The 15,923-nt window shown below is 35.9% G+C and overlaps 1 protein-coding gene across 5 annotated transcripts in view; it reads right to left on the bottom strand.

The window, feature by feature from the left end:
- TTC29 (tetratricopeptide repeat domain 29) overlaps positions 1 to 15,923 on the bottom strand; it is a 381,566-nt gene that overhangs the window by 102,702 nt on the left and 262,941 nt on the right. For all 5 annotated transcript variants that reach the window (XM_027692737.1, XM_027692736.1, XM_027692739.1 and 2 more), the window contains one exon: positions 3,643 to 3,866. In XM_027692737.1, the coding sequence (XP_027548538.1) occupies positions 3,643 to 3,866 (224 nt within the window). The remainder of the gene's footprint in view (positions 1 to 3,642; positions 3,867 to 15,923) is intronic.

The following is a 15,923-nucleotide window of genomic DNA, read 5'->3' as shown; positions in this document are numbered from 1 at the left end:
AATCCTCCACCAAGAGGCTGGCCTCAGCCTAAAACATGCAAATGATACTTTACAGTAATACCTGCATACTATCAGTCATTCCTCTTGTAGAATCAGTGCTACTTAACTAATTAACTGAATAAAAGGAGCTACACAATACCCTGAATAGATGATTCAAACAATGGACTAGCTTAATAAGCATACAGACCCAACAAGTAAACTGGCAAAGCATTTTAAAACAATAAGATGGTCTGCAGCAGCCAAGTAATGATTTAAAGAATCAGTTACAGTCACATGGTAAATCAGTGCAAGTAACAGCTCAAAGGTTTTAATTTCACCTCTAAATATTTTTATCTGAGGAACAGTAACATTATCATGATAATGAACTGTTGTCCCAGGTACACATTACACCGGGAGCTGTGGCTCTCCAAAGGGATAGCAACAACAACTTGTCAGGACTGGCTTACACCTTTCAAGGGCAGTTATACCTTTAAGTGAAATTACTCTGAACAGTGCAATCAGGCAGGCTATTCCATGACCTTAAAATATAAAACTTGCCTTTTGAAAGAACCCTCAACATTTTCATAAACGTGACAAGAAATTACTGTATACATCAAATGCTGAGCTATGCAGGTACACTATTCTGGCATTTATCCTGCATTCTTCTGTAAAAAGCCCTACAACTATACATATTTAAACAGCTAAACTTTTTTTTCTGTAAGGTATTGAAATCAGAACTAGCAAAAAGAGAGTTTAGTCCAGGATAATGATGGAACATCAAGGACTAATTAAAACAACTCAATTTTCAGGTCAGAAACATTTACATTATTTGTATAAAAAAGATCAAATAGGAATACAGTCAAGTATTGCCAATATTTCTGCCAGTCTTTTTAGGATAATGCTGTACCTGGGGCCAAATAATTCTGTCAGCTCTTTTTCTGAGAAGCTGCAAGGATTAATGCTAGCTTTGTATTTTTAAATACTTGGGAGATACTCAAATACAACAACGATGAGATTAAGTTGGACAGAAGAGAGGTATTTTCTTTGCACACAGTAAAATATTGGTAATAGGCAATTAAAAAAAAAGACAACTCCTGTATGATTTGAAGTTTAATCAAAATGTTACATTGAAAATGAAAACAGAGGGAACATTCACTGCTGTATATAAAGGTAATCGGTCTGTACGATGTAATGCTGGTAAACAAAATGTCACTGTTTCCAAACCCAGCAGTAAAGAAAGTAATTGCTCTTTGATATCAGCCTCCACTTTGTTGTGGATGGCGCTGATTCTGTTCAAGCAAATAATTTATGTCCAGCATTGTACCGTCCTATAACTATAAACTATCAAAACCATTAAAACATTTTCCAACAATAAATATAGAGAGCAAATGAACACCTAGATTGCTCTGTGCACTGTTGTAAGTAGCCTAAAACTCTTCGAGGTATATTCACAAGTAAGACAGCAACACTCTGTGAGCCAAAAATATCAAGTGAGAAAAATAAAATGACAAATAAGAAAATTATTTGCTGACAGAGTAAGTGAAGTTTTCTTTTCCACTTACCACTTTTGGTTCAAAACCAATCATTTCACTAAGTTTCAATTAATGAATAAACTTAAAAGTCATGAATTTTTTATTTTCATTATTTGTATCTGCTATGTCTTTTCCAGCACAACTGTTAGCTCAGGACAGCATACCTGAGACAGGTAAACTTTCAGCTTGTCTAATATTAGTAACATCAACCACACTATAAATCTCTCACAATTTGCTGCCCTAAATGTTACTTTCATCCTTTTAAGCTTGAACTGTGGCAGCTGAAAAGCAAATTCAGGTCAGCTGCTGTAGTGGCTGCTACATCATGGCAAGTTCCAGCTGAGGTGAACTGCTGAATGCTTCTTAAATGGTGTCAACTGGAGTTGTCAGGAGATCATAAGCCAGAGCCCCAAGCAATCTGATTAGAATCAGAGAGTAACTGGATTAGTGGAACTACTGAATTAGTGTTTGATGAGCTGCACAATTCATATGTATCTTCACAGCACTGTGAACTCTCAGACCTGCAACATGAATTACCATCCAACCCTTCCTGTGCCAGGCGACTCACACCTCATTGCACACAAACAAGGGATTTGTGCAAAGGTTTGCATTGAAACTGGTGAAAAAAAATCAAAACTACCTTGATCTAGCAATTCAGTAAAGACACTTGCCAACTCTACTGGTATGTTTTGTCATGATTTTCTTTTCTTTCATTTTAGCCAACTTTAACAGGTGAAATTGGGAGAGGCAAGGTGCAGTAAGTCAGACAGCTGGTGGTACCTTGTCTCAGTGAGAGGTGAAAGACTTACAGAGCCCAGCACAGAGCAAATGCTGGATTCAGTGAGAGAAAGGGGCTCTGCCTTTCATAGGGGCAGGAACTGCCCAGCCAGCAGCACCTCGACTCTCTGGGAGTGCATTTGCCAACTCTGTTGTCACACGTCAGTTTGTGAAAAATATCATGCACTGAAGGAAGGCAAAATGTTCTCCTCAAGCAGCTGCATGGAGCAGGCCCATCAAGATAAGCCACGTCCACTACTTTTTGACCATCAAAGTATTGGTAAAATGCTTCTGTCAGGGCAGTCCAAACACAAAACTCCTCTCTTATGCTCTGCAAGCTAGGGGGTACCTATTCAGGTTTTAGTCATAGTCCAGACAAACCTGAAGATTCCTTCCAGTTGTGGCTGGCTAGACTTCCTGTCTAGAATTATTGGGAACTAAATAAAGAAACACAACTTTTGACTTCCATGGCACACATAAAATAAACATTTTTAAATGAACTTTTTTTTTAAGCTCTGAAAGGATTTCTTCTGCTGTTCCTTTTTTAAATAAAGATGTCCTTTTCTACATTTCAGTTAAAAAACTTAGGGTTGTAGATTTTCATATTTGCAATGATCAAAATGCAACTTGAAACAAGCCAACTACAGTGAAATCAACTCAGTCAGAAACAGGATTGCAGTTAGAGCTTTATCTGCCTCCATCCCTACAACTATTCCAACACAGAAAGATGGAGTAAGTTATGTTACTATTTATAGTAAAAGGAAATTATAAATATGAATGCTCAGTAAATAGTAGGCAATAGAGAAAATACAGTAATTTGGAGTTATGTCTTCACTAATATCTAGTAATTCACAGGTGGCATGTTACATCTGTGTGCTGTATTTTATTTGACATGTTCACAGTCCTATTTAAGTCAGTCACAAATCCAAACACAGTTAGCAGGGTATTTAATAAAATCAGATTTATAAAACTATTACTGTATGAAACAGCATTTCACCTATTAAATTTTTCTAATACAAAACCAGCTACTCAAATCAGTAGAAAAAAACCCCAACAAATAATGAAACTATTAGAAAATAATTGAGATGTTATCAAAGCTATAAATACATCAAACATTTCTGATGATGTCATAATGCACACTACGTTTTTCCCTCTTCGTTTCCTTCACAAAACCTCTCCTGATATCTGCAGCTCCTAATCATCTATTCTATAAATACAGCTTAGTTGACTAAGGCTGAAATGTGCTAAGATGCAGTAACGCTTCAAATTCATACATGAAACAATTTGGAAGCTTCCTCCAGGCATTCGCGGCTGAGGCTCCCGCTGCTCCGCTACCCACAATCCCCCCATTTACCTGCTCGCTGGGCTGCCTCAGCCCTGGTCAGGAAGTGGTAAAGCTGATCCAGCTTATCAGGCTGCTCCTCCAGGGACTTCTCATGCCATATGGCTGACCCAGGCCCTGCAGCCTCCCTCAAGGCATTCCACTTCTGTATCAGAGTGAAGAGCTCGGAGAAGGACTTGTGATAACCCCGTCGCAGCATGTCTATGCAGATGTTCTTCGTGTATGAATTCCTGTTACTGGGAATAAGGAAGATAGATTTTAAGCCTTTAAACCTGTATTCTGTTCTCCACCTCACCAAATAAGTACAGATAACTAAAACAGCTTTCAAGAAGAGACCTCTGCAGTTCAGCAGCAGGGAATGGGTATTTCTTTCCCCCGCTCAAAAAGTGATCTGTTATAATATGATTGCAAATGCCATACCCCAGGGAAGTAAATATGGCAATAATGAATAAATGCCTGTATATATATATTTTCTGGAAACATGTTAAAAAAATACACTGGTATTCTTTAGCTGGTATTTGGTAAAAAAGTCTGTCTGATGGGAAAAAAACCCCCCATGTTTACATTAGTTCATGAAAACACAATGAACTCTTAGTTTGCTTTAAGACAGTGCACAGGGAAAAATGAGGCACATTCCACATGTCAAAACAACGTACATGTTAAATAGTTTTGCTGTAGGACATGATGGTTTGGTTTAAAACGTCAAACAAATGCTACGCCAGAAACATAATCATTAGATATTATTTTGCTTCTGTTTAGCATATAACTTCAGCTGGGACTGATTTACTGATGCAAAAGTTTGATAATTTCTCCCTAATTTTACAATCAATGATGAATTTATATCAAAGTTTATCTCATTCATAAACTCTGATAAGATGTTCATATTAAAAAGTCGTGTAATCAAATATTCTCAAGAGGTAATATATCTTTTGAGGTATTATTTATGGAAATAATAAAAATATTTCTTTTACAGGGCATGAAACAATCATTGTGTCCTATTCTGGAGAAAACTATGAGTCCAATGGGACTGCCTGTAACACTGAGGTACAGATGTAAAGGTTTGCAGGCATAGGTACCTAGTGTGGGAAAACAAACCTTTGTCCCAGTAAAATGGCAAGGACCCAGATGTGTTATTTCTATTTTGTATATTCTATTAAGTTTCCAAACTGTTTTCAAGACTGTCTTTTTAGACTAAAATCTATTTAAATTCAAATTCTCAGCAGCTTTAAAATAAATATGGAATTCTGAAAACTGAGATTTATAGTGTATGTAATAAATTCAGATGATTTCATACTAAATAATAGCCTAATGAGACTAATACTTCAAGCCTGAAAAGAGCCTCTGCAGTTCTTCAACCATACCGGTAAGATGGAAGTGATGTGAAAAACTTCTTAGCTAGATGGCAATGAAATAAACAGCAATGTAAGATGTAAGAAACAAATAATCTGCATTATTTCATATTTCACACAATCAAAATAAAATCTCTTACTACACAGATGCACACTAATCCTTCACAATGTATTTTTTACATTTCAGTGGCAGAACAGAACATAAAAATATTAAATAATTCTGATACGATATAGACTAGATAATACTGAATTTATGTTTAATATATAAAGAGATGGTTTTTGCAACTAAAAAGCACATATAGCTCAAACAGTCAAGGGAAAAGATGAAACTGTTCTGCACCAGAAAACATTTGCAACATTTACCTTAGAAAAGTAAATGAGAAATATCTTTAAACATTTAAATTTTAATTTGTCAGAATACGCTATATTTGACATACAGCAAATGCACAGTATATAGCTTAAAAATACTGTGAAGATATTATGCTAATACCGCACAATGTATTCTCTATTCTGTATATGGAATACTTTCTTTTTTATTTTTTCTGTTTTAAAATTCTATCTAACTAACAAAAGATTGAAGACTATAAGTAAAAATTCCTACCAACTTCCAAAGGCCTAGGACTGGATCCTACATTAATATAACTCAGAGCAGTGGAATAACAATGTGCATAGCAGGCACACATACGTGCATATTTATTTATACAGTGGGATCTATATATGTTTGTACGTATGCACGCATTAGATCATTAGATATATTGGAAGTAAACAAAAAAGCAATGCTGAAAGATCTTAACAGTGACTAACCAAAATATCATTCAGTTAATTTTTTATCACTCACTGCATACTCACTGAGCACAGCATTGAGATTCATATAAATAGAAAAACTGTGCCCATGTAACACGTTATTTTCTATAGATTGATGCATTTTACTTGAATTCAAAGCACATTTTTCCCACTAGAAAGCATTATTAACAAACCAATAAAGGGAAACAAAGCATACAGTAAACCACATCAGTTTTAAAAATCAGTGTCAATAGTCTTTTAATAAATCCCATCCCAATTAATGAAGACATTGAAATAATGCTGAAGTAATCATACTGTATAGAGCACATTTTTTTCTGAGGCAAAAAGAACTGATTTTAGCAATGAAGACAAGCAATGAAGCTATCTACTGTTTAACCCTTCAAATTTAGTAGCATAAAAATAAAAGTAATCTCTCAGTTATGAACAGAAAATATTACTACAGTTGTTTCCTTAAGTTTCTGTAATAAATAAGACACAAGTGACTGATCACACACAAACAATAAAACAGGGCAAGAGATTAATGATATCACGGGGATGAATGGTATTTGTGTCACCTAAGAGAGCTCGACATGGGAATGACTTCTGAAATTGTTACAAAGTGCTTCCAGATGAAAATTCCAGTGCCCTTTTTTTCTCCAACAAACAGTTCTTTTGAACAGAGGTGTGATGTAGGTGACAGCAGTAAACTTTTCATGATACCTTGTGATAAACTATAAATCCTCGAAATCCTTTCCATCCTGCTTCCTATGATGTCATGCAGTGTGTGAAATCCAAGGTTAAACAGAGCACCTCATGTTTTGGATAACCAAAGATTACTTGATTTGTGGTATCAACATCAAAAACTGATTACTAAGGTCCCTTCCAACTCAGGATATTCTATGATCTATGATTTAGTTTATCAAATCCAACTGTTAACGGTATGTTTCTACTACCTTAATAAGATTGTTTATACTAAGCATTTTGAACCTTACAACCTAATAAATTATGATTTGGTATTAAACAAGCGAGTTTGTTTTTCCGCATTGCTTCCGCGCCGACTTCAGGTTTCCTTTGGACAATTATGTTACTTCCAGGAGCGAAATGGGAAAAGACTGCCCTTTCCTCTGGTTGGAGCGGAGCCGTTCAAGGGGTTTAATGGTCTCTGGGGGCATCTACTGGAAATGTGGGAAACTGCAGGCAGGACAGGCGGACCTCGGCGCCGGCAGCGCGGCAGAACAAAGGGCCCCCCGGCCGTGCCCCCGCACAGGGCATCGCGACACGGACACGCTCGCCCTGCCCGCACAGCCGCCTGCAAGCGAGCAAAGGAGTCGAACTAGAACGAGCAGACGGCTTTGCGATGTTAACCGTGTTTAATTTTGAAACTGAACCGTGATGTGAATGTAAACCCGAAGTCCTCTTCCCCTTTCGCATGATCGCGTGTGCACGCCAAGAGAAAGAGATCTCTGATGGATTTTTTTTTAAAGCAAACTAATTTCTTAACGAATTCGGGAGCATATCTCTGTATTTATGGTTGAAACAAAGCTACCGATTAATCTGGGCTCAATTCAAACCAGAGTTGTGGGGTTTTTGTTTGGTTTGGTTTGGTTTTTTTGAATCCATGAAATTCAACAGATGAGAACCACAACGCTTATCATAGACCCAGCCGAGACTGAGAATCCTCTGCCGGGACAGTCACCTCTGTCACTGCTGAAACCCTGTGATGTTGCTACACGTTTATTTACACAGGCTGGGGAACACAATGAAATGAGGTCCAAGTGGATCTGGTGAGGTGTCACGCATTTGTCCTGTGTCAGCAGTTTCTGTGCTGCAATAGTCCGTCATAAGGCGCTGAAAAATTCGGTGAGCTTCTGTCTCTGTGCCATGGGCGGGTTGTGTGTCACAAGAATTTTTAGCACCAAATAAACAACCACCAAAAGTTAGAGTTGCCATTTTAGTGGCACCATGTTATAGGTGATGGTTTTTGTGTCGTGTAATATCACATGGGTGGAAGGAGCTACTTACTGGGAGCTTGAAAAGGCACTGCTGTTGTTAACACTCTGCTTTAAGAGTACCTGGATATCACTACAGGCATTTTAATTTTTTTCTTAAACTACAGAGCTACTTATGTAATTTTCTTATATGGATTTCTTTTTATTATTATCATTGCTATTATCAAGTGATCTAGGGTCATGCTGAGGAATCACAGGAACCTGATTCTAATTTGCCTTTACCAGTGCAAAATAAATAGTAACCCTCAAGTGAGGCTCATGAAATTACACTGTTCCAGTCCCAAGGACCTTCCTATGTTAAGGTATTATACTTTTATGAGACTCTTATGCAATGCTGGGAGATCAGGACAGCACCATACAACATTCCCTTTACCTTAAAATCCTGCACAATAAGGCTATTTGCATTCTACCCTTTACATTGAAAGAGGGAAAAGAAAAAAAAAGAAATTAGGAAGCCAAGAGGCAGGTACTGGTGCTAGAAATAATCAAAATAGTCAGTATAGCATAACAGAATCATTTATCATGAGCTTAATTCTCCATGCCTCCTGTCTGGTGTAGCCAATTACAGGCATGCAAAATAAGTCCAAAAATCTACTATTTTCAGATGGCAGATTTATGGATATATATTTAATATCAGGTTTCAGATATTAAGATTTTGTAGGATTTAATTAGTACTTCTGGTTAATTCCAGCTGCTGATTACAATACAAATGTATTGTAGCAATCTCATTTTGTAAAGCACAACATGGCATGGATTAAACAACAGTAGTATATAAAATATTAAAGTGTACTTTCAGTGTAAAATAATTACTCTACCAATTATTATAATATTTAAAAACTGTATTCAAATAGGTTTCATCCACTTGGGATTTCCTTCTGCAATTGGCAAGTCAATGACTGATATAAGTGCCTTAGATAAGCATCGCAAAATTATGAAAAAATCATCAAGATATTTTTGCTTAAGTTCACTTAAACAAATTTATTTTACTTTACCCACATTTCCTGTCTATAAATCTACAAATAAATTAAAATTACATAAAGTATGTGAACACTTTGCTACTTTTTGCTTAACCTTTATGCAAACAAACAAACCATAAACAGGGGGACACCGGAATTTCCTCACTAAAATTTGAAAAATATATGCATTAAGTAAAAACAAATATACTATACAAAACACAAAAAAAGCCAAACATGCTGTAAGAGTTTACAAATTCAGGCTTCTCTGCCTAAGAACTGAAAGAGGAATTATTATTTAATTTTAGCTGGACAGCCAAAAAACAAGAACAGTTTGGCAACACCGTTAGTGACCCACATCTAAAATATAGTTAAAATTTCTGCAGGGAACTGTTGAACACAGAAAGCACTTGAGCAAATACTTGGTAAATATGGAAGCTGAAGATTTGCCTACTGCTTTCAGTGCCCTAGGTCACAGTGGTGTAAACCGTGTCCTCACACTGCTGAGGGCTACACTGCCATGTCTGTGGGCTGCAATCCACCAGAAGCAGGGCCACAGCTCACTTAAAAATATATCTGAGTCATGTGAGTGTCTCAGTTCTGTGGGAAAATTTATCTCCATAAGCACTTTGGGAAGTCAAGCCCTCAGACGGTCAAGGTACTCAGCACATTTTCACCACGTACTGCTACTGACACGAGGCTGTTGAGCTGCATCAGGGCACAGCCTCTTCAATCCTGGTTTAAAGACCGTCCATTTAAATACTTTTCTTTTAATGAAATATTTACTGGATGGTAATATGTTAAATTGTAGACTATAGTAAAGTCATTAAAAAAAGATATGACAGTACAGTAAATGCCATTAAGTAGTAATAGACTGTTAGCTTACACTTTAGAATTTTTTACTGCTAAGGCTGAGAATTAAATTATATTGGGATAGGGTGCATGCTTTTTAATTCCAAATTATCAAATTATATAAAGCATAAAATCCACCAAACCCCCAAATGTTATACAAAGATTTCCTATTTAAATTAAAAATGTAAAATATTGCATGAAAATTTATACACATCATGAGAGGGGAGAAATATCACTTGAAATAGACTTTTGTAACAACTCAGATTTTTTAAATAGGAAAAGCTTTATGGAGCTATGTATCCACAACTATTATCAGAAGGATGAAAACAAAGTGTATATATAAAGGAGGTACTTTATACCATATATACAGGTACAATAACTTTCAGCATAAGCAGTGTAGTATTTTTCATCTACTGCCTCACAGTCACTGACTGTTGTCAAACCACACTTTAACCTAAATCATGCAATCAAAGGGGGATGCATAACCTGTCAGTAGGAGCCCGCAAAGAACACATATATTGAACTCGCTTCCTTTTGTTCAAAGCTACACAAAATGAAAAATTAATCAATTATAAACATCAAAGGATGACACAGAAAAAAGTATTTTAAAATGGATGTAAGTACTGTAACAATTAAGAATCCTCATTAACCCAGAAAATGAAAATATAAATTTAGCGGTGAACTTTTGGAACATTCTGTCCCTAAACAGAAATGCAAAGAAAACACTAAAAATAAAGATGAAAGTGCTACCCTTATAAAAATGTTCATCATACAAAAGCACACACACCTGTGATTATTTCAAGCATAATCAGAAAAAACCCCATTATCTTCGATAATATTTCTGCTTTTCTTTCTAAATTAATAATGTTCCTTAAGAAAAAGTAATTCCAACCATATTTTATGGACTATTATTTATAAAAATGAAGTATTTTCAACTTTTTTATTTCAGAGCTGACCTAGTGGGCTAGAAACATCTGAATTTGGAACCCTTCTGTTTGACTTGCACAATATCAAAGAAATTGTTAAATTTCTCTGCAAGTTTCTTTCACAGTGTGCAAAACAGATAATCATAATTATTTACTTTCTGTATCTTCTCAAGCTGATGTTATGAATTATCACAAAACCCTAAACAAGGCTATGCATTATTACAGTATTGCTATGAACAATTCCCACAGTATTTTTGCTTTTGTTTAGGATATCTCTCATTCAAGTCCCCAGCTGAACTTACTCAGGAGTCTAAGGATAAACAGACCACATGGAGATTAAGAGGAAAGGAAAAGCGAGGATTTTACACAATGCAGAAGGCAGAATAATTTTCACTGTGAAAATTATTAGGAAGTCTCGATTGTACTAAAGCAGATTAGACAGTCTTTATTTCAGACTCTTTTTGTGTGTTAGAGATGCTTCACCTTTATGGAGTGTTTTAAAAATAGAAGTCAGTTGTGTATTGCCGGTATATTATCTTCAGTACTAAATATTGTTGAACTATTGAGAAATGAAAGCACCAGAAAACCATAAGACCAAACTTAGTAAAAACAACAAGTTACATAAAAAAAGAAAAACTTCAGCTCACTGTGTTCTTCTTTATTAAAGTATGTCATGTATTTTATCTTTGCAAGAGTTTGATGAGTTTTTGCAAGTAAAATTCTGTTTCCTCTATACTTGCTAATAGTCATGAGAATCTGTAGTTTGCACCTTCCCATTAAAAATGTATTGTATTTTTTGAAATTATTCACCCCGCCTTTTATCCAGATCATGTCTTTGAAAGGAGGAAGTAGATAATAAATGGAATAATTCATGATTTCCCATTAAATATGAAACTTTCTTTTGCAGAGTTTAGAAAATGAAGTTCTACATAATGTACAGAAGTTGATTAGAACTTTTTTTAACCTTTTCAAGAAAAACCTTTCACATTACACAAATGCACAGAGAAGTTTCTCTAGGAAAGGCGAATCATTTGCTTCCTACACGGTTCTGTTCTTTAGATCACTGCCTAATTACAGTAAATAATATGCTTATCAGGCCAAAAGTTTACAGAGATCATTCATCTGACCAAAAAGGATGTGTGCCTCTAAGTGCTAAAATCTCTTTTTGAAAGTTGTTTAATAAACATTGAATCCTGGTCATGGCAAGCAAGATTGTTAGGAATTATTCAGACAGAAAAAATACATATTTAAATAATATTGTGAAAGAAATTTAAAATTTATCATCTAGCTCACTAAGTGACTTGTGCCATCTCCCTTTCCACAACCAGCAGGGAGTTTGGGATAGAGTGCCTTAATTTAAAATTTCTTTTACTATGAAAGGATACATTTCTTTTATTCTGATTTACTCTTTTCCATAGTTTTTAGTGTCTAAAAGTGAAGAAATATCCCCATAAAATATAAATGAGTTGACACATCATTCCACCAGTTCTCAACCAGAGTAATGTGAACAGAGAGGGTCATAAGGTGCTTCCAGGTCCTAGCCAAAGACTGACAGTAGGAAGAAGAGCAAAATCTTGCTAAGGCCTGAACATGAAAGGGAAGGAAGTTTATTTCTTTCTCTGTTTGCTGCTACATCCTTCTTTAGCTGCCTTGAGCTCTCCTCTCTCCCTCTGTCTTCATAGTGGTATACACAGAAGAAATGGAAGCAGCTCAAATCAGTGCATCACTTGAACCAACGACTGTGCAACTGAGAACTGAAATACAAAGGAAAAGCAGAATCTGCACCTACACATTATCTGTCTGTGCCTGAAATTGCTTTTTGCAAGCTTTTTAGCAACAGCAGCTGCCCCTCTTCCTTCCTTGCCTTAATTCCATACCAACAAGATATTTTTCCTAACTCTTATTCTTGGCAGAGCCCCTTCCCCTTCCCTCGAGAGCCTCACTTAATAACACAGAAATGGTCAGATCCACCTTACAACACAAAATTCCCAAGCCTAAATTAAGCACGTTCAAATTGGGAAGAACCAGTAAAGATTTCAGGTTGGGAAAAAGAAAACATGGCAATATGATGTCAATGAAAAAAAGGTCCCAATCGATTTTTTTGAATAAAAGACTTCATAGAGCACCTAAGAAGTCACCTCACTAATTTATTTGATAGGGGTGACAGCTACTAAAAAGTATGAATTTATCCAATCCACTATCAGCTTATTTGTGTTCTGCTTCCTTAAAGAACTGGTCCATCAATGCAAAAGACTAGAATACAAAAAAATAGAGAAGCAAATAAATCTGAGTACTGAAACTCTCATGATTTAAATACCTTATAAACACAGGACAACGTCAGAAGAAACCCAGTCTAATAGTAAGGCTTACTAGTCCATCATGGCTATGATGAAAATACAGAATAAAACACCTTTCAATCTAGGTCTTGTCCTTTCCATCAGCCCACAAACCCCATTCTTCTCCTTCAGTGGACTCTCCAGAGCATTCTGGCCTCTAAACTTGCTCCCTCTTTAGTCTTGGAGGACATATGCAGAGGTCAACTGATGTAAGGATGTAGGAATTAAATAATTTATTTCCATGAACTTATCTAACACTTAATCCCTCAAAAATTTCCCCACATCTATTTTCCTTAGCTCTACCTAGCTGATACTGACACTCAAACAGCAGAAACTTCGGCGGTGCGGAGGGTACTAAATAATTTGTCCCTTTTAATCCTCTGACTGGGAAATGAAAAATTATCTTTCATCAGATGGCACCAAGAGAAGATTTTAAATGGTTGCCAGGTCACTTCTGTTCTGGGCTGGACAGCTTCCTGCAGAACTGCTGCCTCAGGAATTAGAGAATGCAACTCTAAGACTTCTACCCCATCCTTTTTATAGCTTTCAAAATTCCATAGTTCTCCAGTGTGGGATTCAGTGGGAAATGTACATGTCTACAATTGAGCTGGTCACCCTGAGCTGTCTCTTTAAGCAATGGAGAAAAAAGATAGGTGCTTCAAAAGTTACATTTACCTTATTCTAAAGCAGTTGTCTGAATCCTAAAAGATGGAGCTCCACTAATTGCATTACTTCATCTTAATTATTTCCATTTATTATATGGGGTGATTAACCTAGTCCTCTGGATCAGTTAAACTTAGGTGAAAATCCCTTTGCTCTTCCTCAGGGAGGGACAAAAAGTTTATGAAAGCAAAGCATTGCTATTATATTCATCAGTCATCACTGTTAGAGCAAAAATGTCATGTTCCATTTTGCACTATACAATTTGGAAAGTGGTTTAATGGTCGTCATTCCCGTATTAGCAGAGATGGCCGACAACTGCTCTGGGGGTCACAGCCCACTTGCCTTTTTCTGTTCCAGCTAATCTTGAAGTGGACCAGCCACTGGACAATTCTAAGCAGGACAACTGACTACATCTCAAAAACATCTGACAGAATGCGTATAAGATAATCTTGTCTCCTGCCTGAAAAACATCATATCGGAGCGTGTCTTTACTGACGCAAATTTACCAAGGCAAGCTTTCCATAACACACCAATCCACAACTCACGAGACAGAAAACACAAATACAAATTTTCTGCATATCTAGGTCAGTCTTTACTGTCTCTGTATAATAAATCAGATGTCATCTGACTACCAGAGTTTTGAGGACAGTAGAACTCGATCATCCAATTCAAATGTATTGAGAATACACCTAGTAACATCACTAATGCAATATTTTTTTGTTACTGCTAAGCGAAGCTGTTCCTCTCATTAAATAGATTTCAAAGTCTCTCTTTCTAGTCTTTTTTTTCATGATATAGTCGTCTTTGGACAATCTTCATTTGTATGAAGAAAAGAGAACTGTTACTTGATCTTTCTGACCCTGACGAAAAGATCAGGAAGCAGCAACGACAATATCAAATTCTGGCCCATTCTAGGCTCCAAACTCATTTGAAGATTCAACTCTGGAATCAATCTCTTGATGAAAAATGCTTTACTTCACAGTTCACTGTGAACTTTTTGACTCTTAGTTCGGTCATAAGGACTATTTTTAATTTTTACTGCAATCCGATTTTGAGCCGTTGATGACTTGGTGAGTCAAGACTAAGAACAGAAGGTATCAGGGAAAGCACACGGAAGGCCAGTGGAGTCAGCCAACCTCCTCAGAAGCTTACAGAAGCCTAGTTCTGTGGCAAGAAAGCACTCACATTCTGCATTAACAGGAAACTTTTTCCATTTCCACCTTCTTGCACCACATTCACTTCTTTGAGAAGGAAGCAAAGCAAAATCAATGAAAAAACAAAGCAATATCCTGTTTTAATATCATTAAAGTACTATCTTTCTCAAGCACTGTTTTTTTCTCCCACTTCTGTCGTATCAACCTGGGATAAAAAAATTATTACAAACAAAAAAACCCTGAAAAACAACTCCACATTTTTCCACAGAAAAAAAAAGAGGTTATATCATGAGCACACTTAATGGAATTCTTCTCTTTTGATGAAGTTTGGAACAAATACTGTACAATACGAGAATAACTGCAACCTTTTTTCCCTTTAACTATGAAGAAACTAGTTTATCTTCATTTTAAAGAATATTATGAAAGGTACAATTTTAGGGAAGAGCTTTAAAGAATGTGGCTTGTTTCCATAAACAAGATACTACCCAGACATTCCTTAATTTAGAAGATAATAAATTTGTTTTCTGTCTAACATACATATAAAAAAGGGTGTATTAAGCAGGAGTATGGCTCCAAGAATTTGTCTTGACAAAATAATCACTGATATATTAAGTTAACAAAAGTATAGGTGGCAAAAGAAGAAAATCCAGTCCTTTTGTAAAGAAGTGCAATAATCTACTTCTGGAATGGACACAATATTAAAAAAAATCCCTACACAGCATATCATAAATCATCTCTCATAATTTTTAAAATAAAAACATCCATTTTCTGCTGAGACATACATACTAAGCATTACACTGATTTCAGTAAGGTCATTTACACATATGGCATTCCCTTACTTTATAAATCGGTTTTAAATTACAGTTGATGTGTTTAGTTTCTTCTAACTAAATTAGCATAGTACTAATATAACTGTGTAGTTAGTTTGTTACCATTTGTTTGCTCTCAAATGATTTTATCAGGTTTACAGAAGAGCATTAGTAAATTATATATATAGCGATAACTTTTGTAACTGCTGTCCTATTATCAAAAGCTAAAATTCCAAGAAGAATTAAATATACAGAACATGAACATAACCTTTTAAAAGAGGTACTTTAAAAATCTCCATAGAAATAAACCAGAATACATATGATATTTCAGTTTAATCTTCTAAGAGGCTTTGATAACTTTGATAACTTTGAAAAACAGCACATTACAAAACTGTAAGGGAACACCCCACTTTGTGTAGGCATTGCAGAACAGATGATAAAATTCTCACTGCATTGTGG

The sequence above is a fragment of the Neopelma chrysocephalum genome, unplaced genomic scaffold (assembly GCF_003984885.1).
Source record: "Neopelma chrysocephalum unplaced genomic scaffold, ASM398488v2 Primary Assembly neopelma1_88, whole genome shotgun sequence".
Taxonomy (NCBI): domain Eukaryota; kingdom Metazoa; phylum Chordata; class Aves; order Passeriformes; family Pipridae; genus Neopelma; species Neopelma chrysocephalum.
This window is presented reverse-complemented; position numbering and strand designations above follow the sequence as displayed.